This window comes from Pygocentrus nattereri, chromosome 24 (assembly GCF_015220715.1).
Source record: "Pygocentrus nattereri isolate fPygNat1 chromosome 24, fPygNat1.pri, whole genome shotgun sequence".
Taxonomy (NCBI): domain Eukaryota; kingdom Metazoa; phylum Chordata; class Actinopteri; order Characiformes; family Serrasalmidae; genus Pygocentrus; species Pygocentrus nattereri.
In genome coordinates this window covers 5,493,717-5,520,484 of record NC_051234.1, presented here as the reverse complement: position 1 = coordinate 5,520,484, position 26,768 = coordinate 5,493,717, and the positions used below count along the sequence as shown (strand labels likewise).

Sequence of the window (26,768 nt, the reverse complement as noted above, 5' to 3'; positions counted from 1 at the left end):
CTCCATCTGTAACTGGAATGTACTCAATCGAATTGGCAAAAATCTTTGCATGTAAACACAGCCAATGAGAGTAATTCTGGTTGTGATATCTTCTTCAGGTTTGTGTTCTATATTGTTTACGGTAACCATTTTAAGATGATGCTGTTGGATGAGCCTTTGTTGGCAGAAAAAAAGAGTTCACTCATGCGGTCTTGAAAGGAGCTGTGGAGTCCACTCAAGTCAAGGCCACAGCGCTCTAATGCATTCTGTTACATAATGCTGGAGCGAGCTTGGGTGAACACAGGCACAGTTTCAGAGCCATATGGTATGCTCGCCTTAAACCTATCACCTTTCTGCTGAGGAGAAGCGTTCCAACGTGTGCAGGCCAACAGAAAGAACAATGTGTGTATCTACTAGTGAGGGGTTTTATGCAATAATTCATGAGGCCAACCCCAGTGATCTGAAAGAACAGCAGAAACATTTGCCCCGTGGCCCCATGTGCATGTGTATGTGTGTGCGTTTTCATCTAACAGCACTCGTTCTGACCTAATGCTGGATGTTGGGCTGTCTTGGTTTAAGCAGCTTAAATCCCACCAGTTCTCCTGAGTTGTTCAGGTACATCTGGCAGGTAGAGCCAGGTGAAGCCCACCATTCAATGCATCATTCAATGAGGAGCTCTGTATTTTCAGACTTAGATGTTCATACTTACGTCTGCCTGTTCAAATTGATAGTGACACAAGCACAATAATTATAGAACTCAACAGCATTGACAAGTCACTTTATTAAAGGTGGAGACTAGATTAAAGCAGAAATAGATACATTTGTGGCTTGGGATTAAAAAAAAACAGGTTTGCTGCAATTTAATTTAAAACCTTACATTCACAAATCTTCCAAGTGTTCTCATGTATTTAATGACTGGAACCTCTTTCTGCAGACCCCCACAGACATTTTCTCAGACACAAGGGAAATAAACTTCAATATTTTTAGTATAATGTAGCAATATAAAAATATTTTTCCCCATAATCAGATTATTTTTCCGCATAGTCGGACTAACTAGGACACTGCTTTCTCTCTGTGTGCGAAATGTTGTCTTTGTTTAGCTGCTAGCGAGCAATAAGGGATGAAAAAGGGAGCTGTGGGAACTCTCTGCTCTGCTGTGAAAACAATCTGGACCTCTCCAAAAAGACTGCCACACAGAGATAAAGACGACAATTGCAGCTTTCTTGACATCAAGAAATTGAGCACGGCAGCTCCCAAGTGGCACACTGACTAGGAATCTGCCCTAACATTGGGCGATTGTAAGTTCAATCAATCTCGTGATACCTCAGCCATCCACTGTTCCAAGACAGCATAACCTGCCTTGCTCTCTCTGGGTGGGAGGACTGGCACTCCCTCTCCCACATCACTCACAGCAATGTTAGCCATGATTTACAGAACAGGAAGCGAACTTGCAAGCACTTTTTGTTATCCAAAGCAGGTGTCTATTGGCTGACATAACAGAATTGGCAGGTAGTGTTCTCCTCCATGCACACTGAGTTGTCCAATGACATTGTGCAGGTGGCAGGCAGAAAAGATGCAGTGACACGTCACATGTCTTGGAGAAAGTATGTGCTTGCCTTAACCCTCTCCAACACTTTTCTAAATGCTTGCTCTTCCATGTAGATGAAAATCTAGTTTGCTTTCAGTTTTGTAAATAATACACAAATCATACACTGTGAAAAGGGGTTCAACAAATCATTCACAAAGAGAAATGCAATAGTTTGTGCTTAAAAAGCTTAAATGTGCCATTATTTCTTGTTTGTTATTGACAGTATTGAACTATAGTAAAGTAAATAGGAGCACTGCTGGTAACACTTTACTTGAGCCCTGCTAAATAATATTGACATAACCATGCCATAAACATGTTACAGCAGATATTGATCAATAATATAAGAGTGGCATGTTCCTGTTACCAGTAATTTGTCATGACAATTGTCTGACAGAGTGCACTTAGTAAAAAACTCGGATGTGACATAAGCTGTCATAACATCAAACATGTCTGTCATGACAATAACCAGCAACCTGTGACAGCATATGACATCTCCATGGCATATTTATGGCACAGTTATGTCAGTGTTATGTAACAGGCTTCAAATAACGTGTTACTGTGCTGCCATATTGTAGTGATGTCACAGAACTAAAGCTCGAATTTCCCAGTGCGAGTTATGAGTCGGGGGCTGTTTGAGTAAATTTTTCCCAGTTCTGAGTCATAAACACAGCATTATTCACACAGACTCAGCCTTATTTCACGGTTCTATTCATTAGATGAATAGTAGTCATGGGAAACAGAACATCGTTTTGACACCACCTAATTAAGGTTTCAACTGCAACACAACACAAGCAAATTCATGCTCTAAAACTCTCTCTTTTTCCAGCTCTCTCACTAACACACGCCAAGTCCAGGTGAGATCACCTGCCCTTCCCTGTGGCGTTCTGCACGACACACTGCCCACAATCCCCTGCCTCCTGCAGACGCACAAGAACACGGGATCAACATGACATGCAGCGGGTGGCCTGGCTACAAGGGTGCAGACATCTGTTTGCATGAAGGAATCTAATCAGGACCAGTGGAATTACTGTCAGGGCACTTCACACACAGCGATGAGGGAGCGAGAGAGAACGTGCTGTCCACAGAGAGATGGGACAAAGAGCCCTCTTCTGGTCAGAAGCAGAAGTGAAGACTGGCAGAGCGCTCTGCATATCTGGCTAAAAGTACGCAAGAGAACTAGGACTGTCACTAACGATTATGTAAGTAAAATAATAATCTACTGATCATTTGACAGTTCATTTGACAATTATTGTAGTTTAAAAAGAAGCCAAACAATAAGAATTGACTTAAGGGAACAATGATAAACCACACATAGTCTTTTGAAGACTCCCAAATACTTCAACTGAAAATGATTAACTTATAAGCCTTAAAAAAAAAATCACACATACCGTACTGTACAAAAGTCTTAGGTACTTAAGTAAACTCTTCAAAACCTTTCATGAGTAACATTAGAGAAAGGCAGATAAACACTAAAGCTGTAAACACTATCAATAATTAATTCTTTTAAAAAATGTAGTTTATCTTTCAAGCTCGTTTGACAAAGTTCCAGATTTCTCCTGAACGCATCCAGCTATTGCATGAATTTGTTCATTTCCATCACACACTTGATTTAACTTAATGAAGCACTAATTGGCCAAACAAGGCATTGGCTGATAACTACAAATAAAACCAGGCTTCCACAAGGAGGGGTTTGGAAATGGATAAGCCAAAACAATGACATATGTAAATGTATTACTTATTGAGTCAATATTATCTGTATTTCTTCTAATAATTTGGGGTTTTTCTGAACAAAAACTCTTTCTACCCAGATAAATAACTTTTTTAAATATAATTTCTGTCGTCTCAAGCGCCTAAGACTTCTTCACAGTACTGTATTTACAGAACATTTGACAGTTCGAATAACTCTGGTCAGACTACATGTTTAGTTGCTTTGCTACATAAAACTAAGTGATTTATACAGTTTTCTAAAAAATATACCTACATATGTAATTTCTGTGCCAATTTTAGTGCACAATTCCACTTTTTTAATTAACATATTGGGCAAAAAAGTAAAACAAAAATTAACACGTGCCATAACATTGGCTCAGGCCACAATTGATGTTTTTTTGGGGTTTTATTTATTTATTTATTTAGTATTTTTGATTGTTTATTTTTATAACATATTGATAGTAATTTACCCTGGGGTGTTTACATGTTTGCAAATTACTGTTTATATAAAGAAAAAGCATATAAATGCTAAGAGATAGCCATACATAAAAAGCAAAAAAATCTGTATTATCATGCAAACTAATCATCCATCCATCCATCCATTTTCCAAGCCGCTTCTCCGTCAGGGTCGCGGGGGCAAACTAATCATCTCACTTCGAATTTTGCTTTGAATCTTTGCATCCCAGGCAGACTTACACAGACAGTGGGATGATGTAATTAAATTACCATAAATGCATAATCAAAACATTCACATTGATTTCTTCTGGAAAATATAGTGAAGTTGTCATATCAATAAAAAAAAACAAAAAAAAACTCAACCCAATTTTTTACCATCAAGGCTTGAGTACACAAATAACACTCTCAGTATGTGTATAGATTTGTATATGTGGTCTTTGCTCAAAGTGGGTGTCCAACAGCAGCAGCTTTCGCTCTGCAGTTTCATTCATTTAAACACATTTTCTCCTGCTCCTACTATCATCCTACTCTCATAGCATGCTTTTCCAACATTAACATTTCTTTGTGAGTGCAAGGTTTATTCCACAAACTCAAAATATATGTAACATCTGGAGTCTACCTTTGGCATAAGCAACTAAAGCAAGAATACCTGACACATTTTGACTTTCTATAGATTCTAATCTTTTCAAGCCACTACAGTAAAGAAAGAGGAACTTCTTCTTAAGGTCTAGACGCTTCATGCTTATATTACAGGTAGCAGCATATTTCTACTGATCCAGTGTGAATACTGCAATCCATCATGAAACAAAAAACTGCCTTGTTTTTGCAGCACTTAGTGGCAACAATGTATGAATAATTAGTGGCTAATGGTTTGTGGCATCGCTGACATTCAAACTCACAATGACAAGGCTAAACCTTAAACCAGACTTACACTGTGCGATTTTAGCCCATTTTTAAGCTGATTTGGTCAGAGTCGACTGAATTTCATGATCGGGCCGAATTTCAGCTTCATCGGCCATCGTTTGTAGCATCATATGTAAATGATGCCCGATTAAGCGCCCAAACGAGCTCCGATTGGATGGATTTCTGACATGTCAGAAATTTTGGTCGCTTGTCTCACAATCTGAACAGCTGCTCCTACACAGAGGCAAAAAAGTCCACATTTGTGGCACCAGCATCCGTGTATGCCAACTTTGCTCTGTTGAGTTAAATTGCGAAGTATAAGTAAATACAGTGTTTTTTGTCTTCGTAGAGCTGTCTGTCTGTAGATCGCCTGCTCTTTAGCACCAGTGCACAGTGTGGCGCAAGTTAGCAGAGTCAATCTAGCAGTTTGTCAATGGCTGAATCTGGCTCCTACACCAAAACAGTGCAATTGTTTGTCCAGTATGGAATTGTGCACACATGGCTGAATCTCTCAGACAATGATGCACATTATGGGTGCAGGAGTAACTATTTTAGTATGTGGTGCACTATGTACAGAGCAGGGAGACATTTGAGATTCAGATTTTGCTTGGGACTCGGAGGCTCAGCCTGTTGTTTTGAATGAAACAGCTTTATTGTAGACAGAGCGTCTGTAGTGGATGCATTTCACATGCAGTGTGAGCACCCATGTCGCAACATGTCAGGTGGGTGATTCAAACGTAGAGTGTGAGTCACCAAAGAACAAGATTTCTAAAATTGCAGTGTATGCCTGGCTTAAGATGGTTTTACCTCTGAGGAATTAATTCCCCATTTAACTACATCACACTGGTAAAGGCTGAAATGGTAACTATCATGGCTAGTTTAACTAAAATATGTAAAATGTATCCAAATTCCTTTAGCATGACAACATAAAACACACAAAACTTAAAGAAACTGTAACAGACCAACTCAATGCTGAAGGTTTATACCTTCAGGACCCTGCTCTTTACTTTATAATCTTGCATTGTACCATGGCAAAGCTGACATTTACACCGTCAAGATTTTGCTATATACCTTACATATTCAAATCATACTGTGCCAAGGTGAAGGCTGCCCCTTATTGTTTAATCCCAGTATTCCACTATGAGAGTCTGAGAAACTTTCAGGAGCTACTCATATAGCACTGGGACATGCATCCACTGAGTTCCACCCAAAAGCTTCAAGCACTTCCCTAAACACAAACCTCCAACCATGTACACCAAGCCTGTGACAGTTCCAATCCGTCTCAAGCATTGGTAAAAATTTTAAAGTGCCCGTCTGGGCCTCACCTGTCAGCAGCAATGTCGCCGGGCTTCAGCCCCGAGCCGTTGTCGAGGGAGTGCTGGCGGGAGAGGCCTGGCGCCCTGCTTCGGTCCCCTGGGGGCCCCTGGTAGAGGAGTGGGGCCTCCTGCAGTTTGGCTTTCTTCTCCTGAGGAGCTTCCTCGTGGCGTCTGCGTGAGACACCCCGGAGGTCACTCGCACCTGGGGGCAACGCAGCCCCTGACCCACTGTAGAACCAGGCCCCGGACTTGGTGAGGATTTCTTGTTGTTTTCGGCACAAGTTGCATACCCACATTACCTGACAGCAAAAGAGGAGAAGGAAGGTTAAATACTGGGCTTGGTGCTGGCAGGTCTTCATTACATTACACTGGGTAAAGAGTGCAAAACCATGAGATATTATGGAAATTACGCATCACAAAAGGGAAGTATAAAAAGGAATTAGCTGTTAGAGAGTTGATCTCGCAGTGTTGATTAGCAAGCATGTGTAATGTCATATAGGAGCCCTGGCTCTATAGCGCTTTGGACATTGAGGTTGCTGCTAGCTACTGCCCGCTAATTATCATGGTTTTGCGCTCCACACCTCTTTAACGTGAGATGAGGATGAGGCTGAGACTGCTGTTGTGGGAGAAGGCAGTTCATTAGCTCAGCACAGAGTGAATTAACGATTGTAATAGAGAAACCAAAGCTAGTAAAATCAGCTATTTTTTTCCCGACCCCCCCCCCCCCCAGAATTATGTAATTAGAAGTCCCACAACGAGCTGTCAGAGTAAAAGAAAGCAGTGAAGTCGGGGTTGGTGACATCAGCAGTGGTTGTTTGTCCTCAAACACAGTTTCATAAAAGGCTCCACATGGTATGAAACTATGAAAAGTGGACCAAACATTCATACACGAAAAAAAGAACAACTGTCATGTGAAAACGTAGGTGGGGAAAAGAAACAAACTGTCACAGACTGACCAAACAATCAAGGAAACTACCTAGAAAGGCTTTGCACCTGGTGGTACAAACCCCTTATTATAGCGACAGTAATAAGAAAAACAATCATATCCGTTATCCATATCCATTAACTATTTAAGATATGTTATAGATACCCAACAAATAAGTTCTAAGAACTGTCAGCCAAAAACAGCTAATTTGGCTAAGAAAGAACCAAAGTCAGTTATGTCCTAAAAGCTTTTCAGAACTGTGAATTGAAGCACTGAGTGAAGTACTTCATAGACCTGGCTTGTAATTCACTCATTCACTCACTCCCCCACCCACTCACTCATATGCTCACTCACTACTTCAGTTTAGCAGGCGATAGTGCACTATTGGCACCCAAGCAGCTTTCTTTCTTTCTTTTTCTTTCTTTCTCTCCCTCTCTCTCTCTGTATGCAGCAGCATATGGCACTGCAGACTGTCCCTGTCATTTTGGCAAAAAGACACTAGTCTAGCCAACGTGAGAGACACCAGGAGAAATCCTGAGAGAATGAACAGAAGGAGTGAAGAGGAGTTAAAGGAGTGCTTCGCTCAGGAATGCTAACATAGCCATCAATGAATGAAGGGAATTCATGAATGAAATTAAAACACCGTCATTTTCCATCGTTAGCTTTTACTTATTAATAGCAATGTCAAATTTTGTATGGCTACACATTCCTTTAAGAGCTGCCTGAGGAAAGAGAGTGGATATGCAGTATAAGAGAGAGACAGAGAAACAGACAAGACATGGACAGAGAGATGTCTCATCTCTCTCTCCCTCCTCAGACTGATGGAGAACAAGGGTTGAACAGAATGTTCTATCTGAAGCAAGGATGTGTCAACAGATACTCTGAGGAAAAAAAGCACTTAACAAGTTCTCCTAGATGTCTACATGTATTTGTATTTGTAACTACATCAAACTACGGTATGACTGTTGCCTCTTAGGCTGTATGTACTAGGCACTCTGTATCGGTTTGGCTTCTAATGTCTGCCCAGTTGGCCTGGGTAAGGGTGTCTTAATAAATTAATGCAAATGAAACTGGTGAAGAGTTTGCAAAGACCTAGTAATCAGTGTCATGTTTTCTTACACTGCTGAGAAAATATGTAAGACAAGCCACTAATTATTAGTGCTTTATTGGCAGGAATCTTGCCAATACCTAAAAATCCTTGAGTCAATATTATGTGCCAAATGATATATCTGTCGAGGCCTAGAACATACAAGAGCACATCTGAAAATTGGGTTGGGCAGTGCCACTGCAGACATGCATTGAGGCAATAACCCAAAATTGGATTGATGGGTTGGTTCTATCTAGCTGAGCATTTACATGGACACACAACACAGAATGACCTTCTCTTTATCTGCTTCAGCACAGAGCAAGGGTGACCAAATGCTAAGCTGGTATAGCTAGACAGTTCCACTCACAACCAAACGTTACTGCAAGGTCATTTTCTCCTCCCTCAGGTAAAAAGACAGTCACCTTCTCTCCCTTAGGGTCACGGCAGAGTCATCCACTGACCACCCTGAAGCTGCTATGCTCCACCACTGGGTCCTCTGGCCTTACCAGCCTTCATTAGCCCGATCTCTCCACCCTCTCCTGGACATATCCCCGTTCTTTCAGCTCCTGCCAGGGCCCAGCACGTCAGCCCTGACCCATTTACCCAGCCCCAGATCGCAATTAGCAAAGAGTCAGCATCGGTGCTCCTCTCCATCACTATCTGCCAGGGGTAATTAAACACGCTCAGAACCCAGGAACCGCTGGGCACTCTCTCTCACCATCCTGAATATCTAATAGCACATTAGCATTCTCCAGCCATGGGATGAACTGGGGTACTTCTCTGATCACTCCCGGAGCTTCCAATACAGAGAGTGATGGGTCCACATGGTATACTAAAAGGGCTCTTGATTTTTCTCAGTTGAAACAGCAGGACTGATTGCATGGGCCACCACCCAGGATACAGCCCAATGCTTTTTGTTTTGTTTTGTTTTTTGGACTAAAGAAATTTCAGGCAACACTGTCCAAAATGGAAGAAATCAAATGCTGTTTTAAGTGTTTTTGAGGTTTAAACTGCTGTAAAACATTGCTTCTGTATCTAATCTAATCATTTTGATTTGCATAATCAATAAAATGGAATAAAAGCAGATACATTGCTTGTTACCTTGTCAAGCATTTTATAGTTTCAACAAATGTTTTTCAAATGTATCCTTGTATAAAAACCAACTCTTCCTATGTTCTTGGTACGAATGTATACCAAGACTTAAGGCTGACTGGGTCAGGTCTGCCTATATGAAAATCAGCTTTGCTTGACCTCTCTTTCTTTAAGACTGGTTTAATTCTGTGGTGATGTGCACTTGATCAATCAAGTCGCTCACTGCTAGCTGTGCCAAACTACTGTGCGATTTTTGGGATCAAATTAAACCGTGTGTGTTGTCCCAACAGCAATGTAAGCTTTAATGAGCGGCCAATCTCTTCAAATAAAAGAGGGGCTGATGCCTAGCCCCACCTCTATAATCTATATTCTCCAGTCCATGGCTAAATATTTTTAATATCTTGCAAGTCTCAAAGTACCCTAGCTATCCAAGACAGAGCACAGAAAGGTTACTAGAGTTGTTAATGGGATTTTCACTATTCTCATTTGATGTTGGAAGCTCTAATGAGCACGTAGGCGTGGACAACATGGCAAAAAAGTACATCACAATACACTGAACTTTCAATATGCATCATAATATTCAGTATTTTTGAGGTTTGATGCGTTAGAACAGACAAAAAGAACTAAACAGGACTAATTATGCTCTCTTTGTGACGAAACATGCAGTTGGTCCATATTTTTTACACATTGCCTCAAGCATAGTCATTTAATGTGATGTTATTTAATACAATAACAATAAATATTGCCATACTCCCGAACTCCACCTGTAAGGGTTCAGCCAATAACTGACCTGGAATTTAAGGCTGGAAAACGATATAAAGGACAGAGACGCATTACCCCAACCTTCATCTACACTCCTCTTCTCTTCTCCCCTCCCTTCTTTCACCATTCCTCTTCTCTTGCATAGTCACCTCTTCCTGAGTTTGCACATTTCATAGTCATTGAACCTGAGTCCAAAAATAGACTCTAATAATGGACAGTTACACAGACACAGAGAAAAACACTCAGAGGAAGACAAAATGCTGCACACTGCATTAGCAGTAGACATCTTTGAATCGTTTAGCAGCTGTTGTTGACCGTCACGTTGTACAAGGTGCTGATATTATATAGTCTCTGTCGCCAAATAAACTGTGCTCATATTTTGGCCTCTCTAGCTTTAGTCTGCTACCCTTTCAGACTGACCTGAACAGAAAGCGCATTAGATATTAATCTGTGGATTTGTTTGCTTTCCTTATTTGACTGCTAAATATGTGCAAGAGCTCTTTTACGATGACACAAGCCATTCTGCAAAGATAGACTGGTTTGCTCTCATTAGTCCTGATTTTAAAGTGCTTTCCGCTTTTCTCAGTCATTTAGCCCCCTCTTGTGGACATACAGCCACACTGCAACACTGTCATAGTGAAGGCAAGAGGCGACGTTGCAAAGTTAGTGAGCCCAAACTCAAGGAGGACTGCTTTGTGAATAATAACTCAATATTTAGAAGGTTTCCTTTGCATTGTCTGCAAAACAATTTGACAAATCACACTGCTCAGTGTGTACCTGTGAAAAAAAGGGTTGATCATTTCACAATGACTACTGCACAGTTAAACACTGAGCTGTGTGATTTGTCTTAAATAGTCACGGATTTTCTGGTTTGTGTCCTCTGCTCCCACATTGCTGTCGATATGATGAATATTTGGCCTTTCTCATATGACAAGACAGCGTTCAGTACAAAGCAGAGGAGATACATGAAAAGATGTAGTGAAATATTGATGCGGCGCTGAGTGAGATGTCATCTGTATCATATGGCTGTGTTCCTCTTCACCAGCAATGAACTGGAGCTAGTCTTAAAGAATCCTGTGCACAAAAAAGCCTCTTTAAAATGATGTAATATGAAAAATTGACTCATTTATATTGGCAATGATATAGCAATCATAGCTGTGTAATATGACAATATGTATCGTCATTGTGATAAGTTACATCACAGTGTCACAATATGCTTGTCTAAGCACACTGTGGATGTTATAATTACTTAAAAACCCTTTCCAACCGCACGTTTGATTAAAATGAGCATAATTAGTCCAGTTTAACAGGATGTAGAGCAGCACAGTGTGTAAAATATTGAATATAAGTAACTGGATTCAAAATTGTTCATGATATTTTTATTTTAAAATGTTGCAATACTTTGTTCTAACTTATTACTTGTCAGACAAAATATAGTGACACATTGTGTATCATATAAAACTTGCTGAAGCACATAAGTGACATGAAGTTTCAGAATCTGAAAATGCCTGTTGCACTTTACATTGTGTGTAAATTTCACAATGAATGGACCAAAAGAAACGGCCCAAAATAACTTGGTCATTTTGAAAACGTCTAAAAACGTCTGCTTCCATAGACTTACATTAAAAGTGAAGTAGGTTTTTTTCCTTCTACTGTAAAGTTATCATTTTGGAGACACAAGGTTTTCCACCCAAACAGCGATTTATATATGGGTGAGTTCAGATTAGTGGGTCATTAGTTGAAATGATACAGTGAAGGTTACCGCCACTGGTTTTGTTGCTTTTGTCAGCCAAGGATAACAAATGTGTGCTGAATATGAATGAATGTTACTCAGATGTCGCTGCATATGCACTGAATATAGATGATCACTGTGCTTGCATTTCTAAAACACAAGGCGTTCCAAAAGCTCAAGATAAATAAAGGCAATAAAACTCCTGCGTATACAGCACTCGGTGAGAAAATAAATCTGGACATTTTTCAGCAGAGAAATGCAAATGAGTGGCAATATAAATGAAATAAATATTGCACAGCATGCGGCCGAAAGGTTTTGACGGATGATTCTGATGGTTGCCAAAAAGTGTCCCACTTGAACTCGCCCTACGTTACCGTGTGCCGTGCGCTGTTTAAATGCTGTAATGCTATTTGGTCGAAAGTGACTAAATTTTGTGATGAGCTTCATCACTCACGTGCTCCAGCAGCCCGGCACGTGGATCATGAGAATTTAATGAGCTTCTATATTTAGTGTGCAGCGGCTCATAATAGACCTTGATGCATATTCATGCATTTTGTTTTTCCTTCCAAGTTTAGAGAGACCTGTTAATTACTGGTGTTAGGAGCGAAGCGGCACGTTCGAAAATAGACTCTCTCTCCTTCTGCTCGAACCTCACACGGCTGCTGTTTCTGGTTCAATCCCGGCATCCCTAGAACTTGGAGCAGCTCCAGCTGCAACTGGTTTCAGGGTTACATATAGACAAAGAAGAGCAGGGACACATATGCCATGGGTTGATATGGCTGCAGGCGTATCTGCTGTCCAGTACTGGTTTGAGAGGCTGGGCGATGGCAGAGGTGGACAGCAGATATGTAAGAGTTAATAGCCCTTACAACAAAGAAATTACAGGATTTATATCCTATATATTACTGTAGTAACCTATAAAACATTTAGTATACAGTAGTAAAGCACAGTATAAATCTTACAGGAATCATGCAGACATCACAGTAGAATTATTGCAGATGTTTTTCAGAAGGTCAGGTTTAACCTAACACTGTTTCTAGAAGATGGCAGATGTAAACAGGACATTTATAAGAGTTAACAGTGAGCTTGGCCTCAACAGATGGAGTCAGCTCTTACTTTCAAACATCCTAATAACATTCAGCCTGCTGCAGAACATCTCACAGGAAAAGATGCTGACGTGCGCACTTACAAATGGTTCTTCAAGGGTTCTTTAGTGAAGGCAATACCTATTTCTCAGAACCATGAGTTCCATAGAAGCTAAATGGGCTTTTGCATGGTGAACCTGTTCCTCAGATTGATGGAGAACGTGTTATATGCAGTTCTCCACAGCACCAAAGAGGGTTCTGCTGCTGCTATGGTGTCAGGCTTGGTGCTACATAGGACCATTTTCCAAAAAGGTTCAATGTAGAATCATCTACACATCACAACATGTTCTCTATGACTCTGAAGAACCATTTCACCACGCAAAGAACCATTTAAGCCTGAAATGGTTTTAGAGCTCACGGTTTAAAATGGAGCCTTTCCCTTTAATAGCTAAATTGCCCCTTTTTTCATGTAGGTGTTGCTAACATTACCATCTAATGATCTTTTTATAAAATCGTTATGCTTACCCATAATGGACATTTGTTCTGGTTCCGTCAGGAAAAGGTTCAGTCTGACGGTTTAGAGTATTTGTTCCAGAAATCTCCACCACATCAACGCCTCCAACACCTCCTGTCCCAACGGTTTCCCGTCGAAATGTTCAGTTAAGGCTGTCCAGCCGGTTAGACTTCGCCTTTCAACACATGGACTCCTCATTTAACGGCCACGACAGGAGCCAGAAGAAGAAGTTTGGGGGAGAAATGAGGGGAAACGCGCTGACATGAAGCCGGTGAGACGACGAGAGCACAAGAAACGGAACCATCCAGGAAAATACAAGAACGGCTCGCGCGGTGCGGTTTCCCGCCACAGAATGAGTGGCGCTGTTCTCATTACTAATACATATGCACGAAGGGGGCGGGGCCTCGCTTATTAGATATGCAGAACCTTCGCTAACCCCGTTCATAGAGCTTCGTTGCGTATGTAACGTGTTAGGTCAAATCTCGCGAGATCCTGGAGATACAAACTCAGTGTGTGTGCTTTCACAGTGCAGATCCAGATGAGCATTTAAAGGGGAATTCCACCAATTTTTCAAAATTTCTACATTTCTGCATAATTCTTCTTCATTGCGATATAAACATCAAAAGTCATTCAAAATGGTTTGGTTTGAAATGGTGCATTGTAGAGACTCAGATTTCTTTACAGTGGTGATGATGGGAACCAGGGGTCGCCGTGGCTACAATGCAAATATGGCTCTTTTGTTTACTATGCAAAACCACCCGTGAACCTGCTTGTGTCCTCTGAGGCTTATATGTAATGTTGATGATGGTAAAATAATGGTAAATCTGAAAAATTGATCTCTCTGTGGGGCCTTAAAATAGCCTTCATGTACATCCCCAACACCAGGAGTGGATTGAAATCAACGAAACAGATGTTTTAGGCCAAAATGCACAATCATAAAATCACTACACAATCATAAAACAAAGTCTCCGATTCATAACCGTTTCATGTAAGGTTCTTTCAGAGGCATTACACTCTTTAGACGTCTGGTTCCCATCACCATCGCTGTAAGCATACCTGTTCACACCGAGTGTCTAGTTCAAGTAAATAGGCAGGTTTAAGAGACCTTGCTCCCTGGGACATTAAGTATTCACGTACAACTTCAAGGTCTACTACAAGTGTCTGTATTTTACTGTTAAAGCTTTTGTATATTTTGAATAAACAATGGGCAGTTCACTGTCTAGCACAGCATCAATTAAAACTGAAATAAAAAAAAGCTTTTCTGACCCATGGATTTGTTGAGATTTTTTAATATGGACCCTTTAGAGGTTGAGTTCGGCACCGCTGCTCTAGAGGGAAGCATTTTAAACTAAACCACTCTGAATAACTTTGCTGACACATTAACCGTTTAATTCTGCAAAAATCTTGAAAAATAGGTGGAGTTCTCCTTCAAAATTGATTTTAGGTAATTATTTATTTATCTGGCAGATAAGTAACAGTTAATACAGGACAAATTCCAGGAATTTATATAAAAAAAAATTAAGAATACTATACTATTATACTGTTAAGAAGAGTCTAAAACATAATGGTTTCTAAACTAAATGTTATAGTCATTTAATGAACACTAACTGAATAGCACCATATAAAACATCTTCCAAAGGTTAACATAACTTTCATTGCAACTACCAAACAAGCCTTTTATCAAGGCACAATACAAGAACATTCATCAAAACAACCACTATTTAGATTAAGATACTGAACCTCTTGTCAGCTTGTTTATTCAGGACATGATCTACTGAGGTAGTGGGTGAAAAATGGCCAGTGCTTCTCTCCACACACACACACACACACACACACACACACACACACACACACACATATATATATATATATATATATATATATAGACACACCTCAAACCACTCTGAATGGCTTGTTCACAATCAGGCAAAACGCTTTGAACAATGGGTGGAATCTGCACCCTAAAACACACACCGTGTCTGTGCACAGAAACAGGCCTACTACACCTGAGTAGGCCATAGCCTGTAATTGGTGCTGTTTCACTCAGTCCAAAGCTTGGATGTCAGTGAAAAGAAGCGCGTTGAAATCTCTTCCTTTTTTTCCGTCAGCGTTGTTCTGCTCTCCCCCATCACACAGAAAGCCATGCTGAAAGAGATCGTGTTGTCTGAGACAGCATGAATATTTACAGGTGCAGCAAGCAGAGCTGTTGGACTCAGCACTCTGGGAACACGATAGCAGGGCCTAAGCTGAGCTCTGGGAAATCTACATGAGGCAATGTCTGTGTGCAAACATGACTAAGGGTTTGGTCAGCCTGACCACATATCGACTTAAAGTTCTGCCTATTCCTTTATTTTTCTAGTAGTTCATTTGTTTGTTTGTTTACCCATTTACTTGTGTCTGAAATTAGGCCTATATTTAACAATACAGAATACAGAAATTCCATATGCAAATTAAAGGGGAATTCAATCAATTTTCCAGCATAATGAAATTGTCAAGATGTCAACAAACATCATTTCAAACACTCTGAATGACTTTTTGTTGACATCATTTTATTTTCAGTTTAATTTTATTCTTTGTATGTATGGTTCCTATCACCACCACTGTGATAGGAACCAGACATCCAAAGAATAAAATGTCTCTGAAAGCTAAATTACAGAAGGTTATTACACAAATTAGTTAGGAACCTGCTGCTTGATGCCCGAGGCATTGTTTTACAATAGTTTTGAGATAATCTTTTGGCTTAAAACAAAATTGTTCCCAAAGAAAACATATTTTTTAGATTATTTAGTTTATTTTTTTTACATATATCTAAAAAAAGACTTATGATGCCCTCATCACTGTACGGTTGTATAGACATTTTGTCAAATTACTGTCAAGTGGATTGCCTAAACACTGTCCAGCCTTAGTCAAGGAATCTGATGGGCAGCACAGAACAGATGGTCACTTTCTAGTGTTCAGCAATCCTATCTACAACCTGTTTCACTGGACAGCCTCTGAATTCCGCAACCGAACACACTGGGCGCCATGCAGTGGATGTGCAGACGGCATGGCTCTCCAGACACTTGAGTACCAGAGAACTGAGGAACCAGAGATGACTTGGAACTTCCGCCCAGGCAAGAGAAATGACCTTGCTGACCCGACAACTGAAGAAGGCATTCAAGACGCAGCAAAACAAACATTATGGCAACACCAACACATATAACAGAAACATGGCTCTCAGAAAAATGTTGTAGCAAACTGTACAACCTAGAAAACTAAAGAAGACGCAATTAAAAACAGCCAAAATACAAGACAGAATTTTGAGGAACACTGTAGCTCATGGACAGGCTATGAGAGCAGACTCATACCTTGCTAACAAACAAGGACGTCATCACTAAGGTAAACAGGACTTTTTAAAAGGAAATTCCACAGATTTCTCAAAATGCATTTTTAATTAAATCATTGTAATTCAGAGTAGTTTGATGTGAAATGGTGCACTGTAAAGAAACTTATATTAGCGGTAAGAGGAACCAGTGGGCGTGATGTCTACAATGCAACTATAGCAGTTTTATTTACTATCCAAAATGCTGAGTAAACCTACACAGGTCTTCTAAGTCATATTTATAATGAAGTGTAATGTTGATGATGGTAAAATAGTGGTAATGCATGTAGACCATAAATTAATGTTTTAGACCAAAACATTCTCAAAACTATAATAAAACAATGTTTCAGACATTGGACAATATATTCATAATCATTTCGTTTAAGAACTTTCTGTGAGGGAGCTTTTGGAGATATTAAACCCTTCAGACGTCTGGTTCCTATTACCACCAATGTGAGCAATTCTGACTCTGTCAATTTCTCCATAACGCACCATTTCACACCAAACCACTCTGAATGACTTTATTTACATCTTAACCATTTAACTGCATGGTATGTTTAAAAACTCAGTTCCCCTTTTACCCTTAAAAGCCAATCCCCTCCAACTCAGCTTCATCACAAACCCACTTCAAGCTGGAATATGAGCTCCTTTATTATCTAATCAAACAGTTTTACAGTAGGTTTGCAAACTGAGAAAGAGCAAATGTGTTTATTGCAACAAAAAAAATCACAAGTTGTTTCCTGTCACACAGCCCCTCCAACTGAGACTCCAATTCCCATAACCCCTCAGTTGATTGTATGTCAGCGCAACACACCTGTTCTGTTTATCAGGTGATCTGTTTAGTTAGCTTTATAAGCCTGGGCTTTAACTTAGACACTTTGTGAGGTACTGCTGCTGGTACCAGAGTTATGGAGCGTTTCATTATGCATTCCGATTTGTTGTTCCTGTTGATTGACCACTGCCTGTTTGTTACGTCTCTGCCTTTGACTTTGTTATAATAGTGTTTTCCTGGTTTTTGCATTGTTTTGGACTTGAACATGGCCTGTTTATAGACGACGGCTTCGGAGCTCCCTCAGACTAGTAAAGCCTCTTCAACTTTTACAAATCAGCACGCATCTTCATTCTGTCCTGTTACATTGCCACTGTCTCAGAGAAGAGTTTCTTTCAGTCACCGTTACGACAGAGCAGGAGCTGCTCTGCAACTACCAAGGTATACACTGCTCTGCAACTACCAGAATACATGTAACGTCATTATGTAATTAGAATACCAAAAAGCTAACTGTACTCCATTACTGTTGTAGAAAAAAAGAGCAATCAGATTACAGGTACATTATAAAAAGCAGGATCACCTTCAAATCATATACATCTATAGAAATTTTTTATTTTTCCCATATAACTAAGCTCTGCAGCTTCACAGAGCCCTGCTGGTTACATCCCATATAAATGAAAAAACAATGCATAGCCACGCCTTATTAACGGATGGAAATGAGATCCTAATGCATGGCCACAAATTAGAAATGCGTGGTAATGAGATAATTAAGTCATGGCCACGATTTAGTAGGGCATGAGAACGAGATCATGCCTTAATAAGTTGTGGCCACACATTAGGATCTTGTTCCCACACCTTACTGAGTCCTGGCCTTGACTTAAATATCTCGTTCCCATGCCTTAGTAAGTCGTAGCCACGCATTTAAAAAAAAAAATTATTCAGGATGTCACCAGCAGGCTATATTATACTACTCCATAGCAGCTATTTTTGTTTATTTTTATGTCAGGTGTTTATCCTGATTTGCCATATCACCTACCATATCACCTGATTCTACAGCAGCAAACTGATCTGACGCTAAGCTCCTTTATTCACTACAGCTGCTCCATAAAATTCTACAGCTAAATGAAATTAAACTAAACATTTTAAAGTGAGCTGATATTACCTAACAATCCAAAAACATGAAAGGAGAGAAAAATCTTGTGTCACGATTGGTTCCTCCCACTCCTCCATGTGCTACTTTGTTTACTTTGATCTTCCATGTGCGTTTGTTTTGGTTCTGTCCAGCCCCATTGTTGTCTGACTCCACCCCTCATTGTTACCACCTGTTTCCCACCTGTCCCTCGTCTTGCCTCTGTTATATAAGCTCTGTGTTTGCCCTGGTCTTTGTTTAATGTTAGATGTTCTGATTGTTTGTTGGTGTTGTTTGATTCAGTGTTTCTCTCGTCATGTCTGAACCCCAATCTCTCAGTGTTGACCATTTGAACCTGGACTGTATCTACCACGACCCTGGATTTGCCCTTAATAAAAGTCGCTTATCTCCACATATACGTCCACCTCCTCGCTCCACATTACAGTGAGCAGTAAAGTTAGTTTCGTTTTCAAACAAACTATTTCTTTCTCCAAAATGATGGCAGTAAAATGATGATGTGTAAATTATTATTATTTATAACTAAAAACATCCGTTTACACCTTGTTTTCATGTGAAACTGTACCTTTTTAAATTTGTAGGACACGTTTGTATGGGCTACTGAAACTGTGAGTTAAGAGGGCGTCTACAAACTACATCCCAAACGCAATCAAGTAAGTCCAAGCTTGCCGAGCTAATATGAAGCCTTATAAGCCAGTACAGGCTTTTCAGCAGAAAAAACACAAATGATGCCCAGTTAGAGTTATGAGAATGGCCTCTATGTGGAATTATTGTTAATGAAGTTGTGCCTATTTTCTCTGCTCAAGAGCACACTCAAACTCCAACAATGTATACTGTACAAATTTAGCATCTTCATGTTAAAGACGATAAATTTGTACAGTATACATTGTTGGAGTTTGAGTGTAGGCACAACTTCATTAACAATAACTCCAAATTAAAAATATTTTTGCATATTTCTTCAGACTTGTCCATTTAGCTAAATATGACGTCAGCGACTGTCAGTTTAAAGCACAATATGAGCTCCTCCACACTTATTTTGAATAGCCGATTTCCGATTGAAAGTACTTGAGCTGAAAAAAAAAAAGATTCACAACTTCATCTAAACAGGCCAGACTCATTCAGGAACAACTCTAAAAGATTTATAGTTTATTCATGAAGATTTTATTTCAAAGCAACTGTTTCTACTGGCTCGTTTATAGATTTTCAAACAGAATCAGTCGGTCACAATTTCAATAAAGCCTAACTGGCTGTGTCTTGTTTAAAAGCAGGCATAGTGGCATAGCTTTAAGTAATGTCTACTATCTACTATTTCTTTCCCAATAAAGTATCGAAAATGACTATAGTATTTTCCCTTGTATAGTTAGTATAAGCAGGTTTTACATGGCAACGCAGAAGTAATGAAAAGTGAGGTTACGATTTTCAAGAATCTTTAAATAAAGTAACCTCATTACTTTTTTATAGAAGTAATTAGTAACTTGTTATTAATTGCCTTTTTTGCGTAAATACAAGCTATGAGTGAGAAATAATTTATATTGAATTATACCATCCCTTTGTATTCACAGGATATTTTGATGGTAAAAAAACTATACACTATTCTATTACATCTAATACTGCACTATATACTACAGGACAATATATATTTTGCTGTATCCCATTTAGTTATATTAAAGATGCAGGGTTGTGCGAGATGAGTTTGTAGGGAAACACCATAAGCCAGGAACACAGCCAGTGTGTGACAGGGAACACTCCAGCTGACCTCGCCTCTGATGTTCACTACAGCTGCACCATCTGGACCGAACAGAACCCGACACTGCGGCTATTATCGCCCGGCACAAAGAGACTGGCCCCATGCCAGAGCACCACCATGAGTTTCTACAACAGTATCACCACTGTACTCCTCTAAAATACTGCTGCGGGGGCAGTCCTGGGCTGGAGGTTAGGGAACCAGCCCTGTGACCGGAAGGTCGCTGGTTTGATCCCCTTGGCTGACAGTCCATGAGCAAGTCACCTAACCCCAAGTTGCTCCCCGGGCGCCGTGGATAGGGCCGCCCACTGCTCCGGGCAAGTGTGCTCACTGCCCTCTAGTGTGTGTGTGTTCACTAGTGGGCATGTATGTGGGTGCTTCACTGCACGGATGGGTTAAATGCAGAGGTCTAATTTCACAGTGACACAGTGACAAATGGTTGTTAATTCTAATTCTATTCTAATTCACTGTAAATCCAAATAGAATCACTGTATTCTACCATCATACTGCTGCTTTATAAATCCAAACAGGCTCATTGTATTCTACCGTCATACTGCTGTACTGTAAATCCAAATAAAATCACTGTATTCTACATCATACTGTTGCAGTGTAAAAACACACTCATTGTATTCTGCCATAATACAGCTGCAAGAAAGAATCCAAATATACCGGTCAGTCTAATCAGTACCAATCCACCACATTACATCACTTTATTACTAATGTAGCTAGAGTCACTGCATTACTTCACAACACTGCTTCAGAAGGCTAATATTATATTAGCGACTACGTTACATCACAACACTCATCCAGAGTCGCAAGAGTCACTAATTCACAACACTAGGTGCTGCATTTTGGTCTCATACAGTGTGGATTTGAAAAATGGCAAGATTTAAACCAAAATACATGAGTATGATGTAGGTTTTGATTTGTGTTTTAAAACAGTTTAAAACAGCATATCACAGGCAGGTAGATGGTTCTGTCACGAAGATTTCCATGGTGCAACACACGATCCAGAACACATAGCTCCTCCCTCAACACAGAACAAGGCCTGCTCTAATGCTTGTACTGTCCCATTATAAACAAAGGACAAAATCATTAGAACAAGAGTGACACGGTCTGCTGTTTCTGAGCACAGAATAAGAGGATCTCAAGCAGTCTTCAGCAACATCAGTTCTACCACGTACTGTTCTACCATGATGTACTGAACACTTGCTTCTGAAAAATCTGATATGGAAATGGAGCAATGAAACAAATGTGACATTGAGAAGATCTCTGGATAAAATATGGCATTAAGGACTAAGAAACTCTTCATAAATAAGCTCCAGTAAAGGGTAAGTTTGTTAGCAGCATTAGCACAGCTGGCCAAACTATCCCTTTCCATTTCCATCACAAAACCAACACCTACGTTCTATACACTTTAATTTCCCCACATGATTGTTTGTGGCATAATCTGTTGAAAAAGAAAGAAAAAGGATGCTAACCACTTTGTCCTCCTGTTGTGATTCCACAGGGGGGGAGAAAAGGAGAGAAAAGAGAGGGGAAGGACCGTGAGTGACATTAAGACACACACATACACACACCTACACACTGTTGTTTCAGTGCCTTCGGCCTTCTGACCAACAGCCCATTATTCAAAACCAGCAGCAAATTCCAGCTTTAAACACATTAAGAAGAACAGTTCAGTCAATAATGCTAATGTTGCTAACACTGGATGAAAGCCAAGAGTCACTAATTAGCCTCATGAAAATGACATAGAGACCACCTGATTCCATTCACTGTTAGCAAAATTAGCACGTTTGGTCGAGCTGTTTAAAGTTTAGACAAAACAAACATCAGTGTCCTCAAGCCAAGACATGTTAAGGTCAGAGGAAGAGGCAGAGTCGCCCTCTTGTGGTCATTAAACTAACTGCACTGGCTTGAGTTGCCTCCAACTTCGCAAGCGAGCAGCCGAGAAAAGGCGCCTTTCGTCAAAGTCTCCTGGGTCTTAATCCAAACGTCCAAATGTAAGTCCAGGCATGTCTGTACTCATCTACAGCTTTAATGAGTTCAGTGCACTGAGATAAGAAGCAGTGCCAGCTCAGAAATGGAAGACAACAAATATGAAAACAATAGGAAAGCCTTTTCTTTCATCATGACTTCAGGGCTGCAGGCCTGAGGTGAAAAAAGGAGGAGCATGAAAACACTGATGACTATACACTATTTAAGTAATGGGCTACAGTTGCAGTGCATATATTAGCTGTTCACCAAAGTTTGTATTGTTGAGATCATCTTAACTATTGGAGAAAATGGTTAAAGGGGCATTCTGGCCAAAAATGTGCATTTAATATGTTATTTGTTATGTTATGAAGTATACCGTAGTGCAGTATTGCACTCACCAGCCTCATTGGTTTGACATCATCCATCAGTTATCTCTCACTACAATACCTAGCATGCATTGGGTAAATACCAATAGCACACAACCAGTGGGATTCTTGAATGGCAATCAATCTAGAGCCTAATTAATAATTCTGTGGTGCTAGCAAGCACTAATATATATATTTATTTATTTATTTATTTATGAGTAGGCATGTTTACGACAGTCTAAAGCAACAGGTGAAGTGTTTTTTTTTGTTCTTTTGGCTGGACTGACCTTTTAAGCTGACTCCTGCTTTACCATTTCAAGATCTGTGCAACAATGGTAAAATCAAACTTTGATTTAATGATTAGTGATTAAATTACCTGCTAAAGCAAAGTCATATCCAAAAGTTCTTATCCTAAATTTCATGCAGATTTGCCGTCATGTCGTATGACATGCCTGTAATATTACATTAACACTGAATATTCAAGAAATGTCTGCCAGATTAGCGCAAGGGACTGTATGCTGCAGTACAGTCAGGTGCAAATGCCTGAGGCCAACCTAGAAAACTGTTAATCCTGAATATTTATTGTGTTATTGTTTACTTGTCTGTATTCTAATGTGAGTATTTTTCTGATGAATTATACATTCTCAACACTCATTTCTTAGATAAATATACTAATTTTCACAGGCAGCCTGAGGGAAAATCCATTAGCATTAACACTAGCAGGCCCGGTCAGCCTGAGCAGTCGTACCTTGTTGGAGCGGAGTGACACCCGTCCACCGCAGCGGGCGCAGAACTTGGTTTGGCAATACGAACAGAGGTGGCCGCAGCCATCGGCAAACTTCGTCTTGTGGCAAATTCCGCAGGTGGGCGCATCGCCCTTCTGCTCCGGGGCAGTCTGGGACTCATCTGCCATCTTCTTCACCTGGTCCTTATACGACTCAAACTGCTGGTGCAACTTCCTGCAGGAAACCAGACACAACACATCAGAAAGACACACACATACAGCAAGAGGAACACAAATCAGCACCGCCATGTCTTAATTCAGTCCTTTCGATCACAGTTCAATCAACTGAAAACAACAGCTGCACTTTATACTGTGTGAACAATTCACCGCAAATGGACCAACTGAAATACTTTGGGGGAAAAATGTACATTAACATACTGTACATCAAGTTAAGAACCTTTTTTCTTCTCTTACAAAGTTAGAGAAGATATATGACGTTTTGTTACAACAGAGATCAAAAACAGGCTCTTTGTGATACAGAAGAATTTAAATTAAAATACATATTATGTGTATTTGCCGTAGTATATCTATTTCAAAACAGTATGCACTGTTCAAAAGTTTGGAATGGCTTGTCACATTCATAGGCTTTTATTTACAACAATAACTTGCATACAGTACTTTAAGCTTTAAGATAGTTCCAGATATTTTTAATACATTTTTATTTTGTATAAAAACACATTATTAATTCATAAACAATATACTACACATACTTTTGCATATTTTAATGCACAAATACGTTTTATTTCCTGAACTTAATACACTGGAGAAAAAATAAAACATAAAATGTGGCTTTTGGCAAAGTTATATTTTATAAATTATTTTTCCCATATGTTAAACTCCATCCATCCATCCATCTTCTAAGCCGCTTCTCCGTCAGGGTCGCGGGGGGATGCTCTAAACAACTAAAACGAAATTGGAAGATAAGTGGATGTGAACTTTTTTTGCACACTGAAAATCAATTAAATACACATGAGTGTGTGTGTGTGTGTGTGTGTGTATATATATATATATATATATATATATATATATATATATATATATATATATATATTTAATATAGAAACTTTTGTAATATTTAAACTTGCATATATATATATATATATATATATATATATATATATATATACATACTTTAAAAGTATAGTAGTTTTTCCTGTAAGGATATAATTTTGGAGATACGACAACAGCGATATGTGTGTGTATATATATATATATATATATATATATATATATACTTTTATAAATGTATATATGCAGAAAAAGAAAAAAAAACATACAAAAACAGCATAAAGGGTACCTCTGTACATACATATTTTATAATGTTTTCTTTTGTCTTTGTTTGTCGTCATTTGATTTTTGTTTTGATTTTCCAAGTAATCGATTGGTAAAAAAAACAACTTTAATTCACACAAAAATAAAATTATCATTATCCATTCCCTCAGATTAAAACCACTCCTTTACTACTAGTAGGTGGGGTTTGGCGGAGTGCCAAGCAGTGGCCGAACCTAATTCGACTTTCTCAGGTTCCTCATCGTTTAATGAATCATTTGCGCCTGTGCTTCTATTTCAGGGCCAGCCGTAAGCTAACACCAACCGCATTCACAGTCCAAAGCACCACCCGCTTGTGTGCAAACGCTGCAATCGCGTGGTGGCAAAACGTCACGATGCTCTCTGCATTACAAAATGCTTCTCAAGTTCTAGTGTCAGCTAAACAATACAGCAGCGATCACAAAGCAACACATTAAAAGCTTGTTTAGTGGAACAGCTTGGTGAAAAATCCAATTTACTCCCTTTTCCCATTTATTCCAAATCCAACCGATCAGCCAAGACGAGTCACTTCGTTAGTTTTCCCACTGTAGTTTCAACATGTTAACACATTTGTCTAGTTTGACCCTTCAAACCCTCCATAGTTCCATCATTCCTGCAATGCCAATGCAATCCAGCCACTGAAATGCCATGAATGTATCACCTCAGGACGTTGAGGCGAACAAAAGCAACAGCAAGTGGAAGACTCCAGTTCCCCACAAAACAAGACGCAACGTAGTGAGGAGCACTGAATGTAGGTGATAAAAACTATAGAGTGCATTCACTCTATTTTCGTGTTCACACAACAAACTATTATCAACTATTAAAGTAATAAATACAACAGGATGAGCTGGTTTTGTCTACTCATATGGCTACAACAAAATGTGCTACTTTTTAAATGGAAAAATCTTTGTAAAATTTAAGCAAATAATACAAATGTGATTAATCATGATTCATTACACAAATAGATGAGACTAATTGTGATTTATTATTTTAATCATTGTTAATTTTAAAGCATTCCAATCTAGGGACCTATTTATTACAAAATATTCACACGATTTAAAAAGCAGCTGGTGTTTTGAAGTGGTGTAAATGAAAAAAGACATTTAATGTCTTTAGCTTGTGACAATTTAGAAATTTAGAGATGGAAAAAACTAAACTGTGACTAAACAGTGATTTTGTGTGCTTCATCTAAAGTTTATTTGTAGAATGCCTGACATCTGTGCTCGATAATGAGTTTGAGCCCATGGGATGCACTGTTGGTAGGGTGGGTCCAGATAGCCCTACTAGGCAGAAACCTGTTTCTGATCAGAATGTAGTTTTGATATCCTCACTATTATTCCTGGTATGATAAGTGGTAAAAAAAGGAGCAGGCGTGTCCCAAGACTGGTAATATAAAAGCAAGTGGACTTTCTAGTTCACTACATAGTGAGTAGGGAGCCACTTCAGTGACAGTCTACCCTTCTTATTGATTGTGGGACCTTGACGTGACCCGGCAGGAGTCAGCGCTCCAGGGTCAGCGCTCGGAGTTCGAGGGTCAGCCAGTGCGTCTGCAACGCTACCTTTGTGCCCGCATGACGCACATGCATTTTGTATGGCACCTGTCAATCAGCCGCCACCGTGGAAACCGAAACTTGCAGCGCGCTCCGTAATCTGCCGATTAGGGCAGTTTTGGCCCCTACATCTGCCCCTGCAACATGCATTAGCGGGCTGAATTATTGAGCACCTGTATCTCTTTACCGTGTGAACATGCTTGGGTGTTAACCAGGAGAGATCAGACCCGCTCTAGACAGAAGCATTTTCATACAGCCGACCACGTGACCAGCTCAACACTGGCAATGTTCATCACTGCAACACATATATACCCGTACAATGCCCGTACTTGGACAATTCAACCATAACCTTTGATAAACCTCTTCTTTAGGTCAATTCATCAAATGTTTGACAAAATTATATTTGTTTGAAAAACACTTATAGCACATCAGACTGATTATGGAGAAAGTCTGGAGAAGAATTCCTATCAGATTTTGCGTGCTTCATCTAAAGTTTATTTGTGAAAAGCCTGACATCTGTGCTCAATAATGAGTTTGAGCCAATCGGATACACTGTAGGTAAAGGTGGCCCAATTCTGATTTTCTCAGCAAATCTGAGTTTTTTGTTTGGCTGTTCA

At 39.6% G+C, this 26,768-nt stretch overlaps 1 protein-coding gene across 41 annotated transcripts in view; it reads right to left on the bottom strand.

Annotated features, from left to right (window-relative positions):
* rims2a (regulating synaptic membrane exocytosis 2a) overlaps nt 1-26,768 on the bottom strand; it is a 273,985-nt gene that overhangs the window by 201,174 nt on the left and 46,043 nt on the right. For 30 of the 41 annotated variants that reach the window (XM_037533989.1, XM_037533997.1, XM_037533992.1 and 27 more), the window contains 3 exons: nt 23,258-23,468; nt 21,649-21,660; nt 5,959-6,248 (listed from right to left, as the gene is read on the bottom strand). In XM_037533989.1, coding sequence (XP_037389886.1) covers nt 5,959-6,248; nt 21,649-21,660; nt 23,258-23,468 — 513 coding nt within the window. Of the gene's footprint in view, nt 1-5,958; nt 6,249-13,157; nt 13,394-21,648; nt 21,661-23,257; nt 23,469-26,768 lie in introns of those variants that run through there. The other 11 variants (XM_037533986.1, XM_017715644.2, XM_037534022.1 and 8 more) reach the window with 2 other exon arrangements.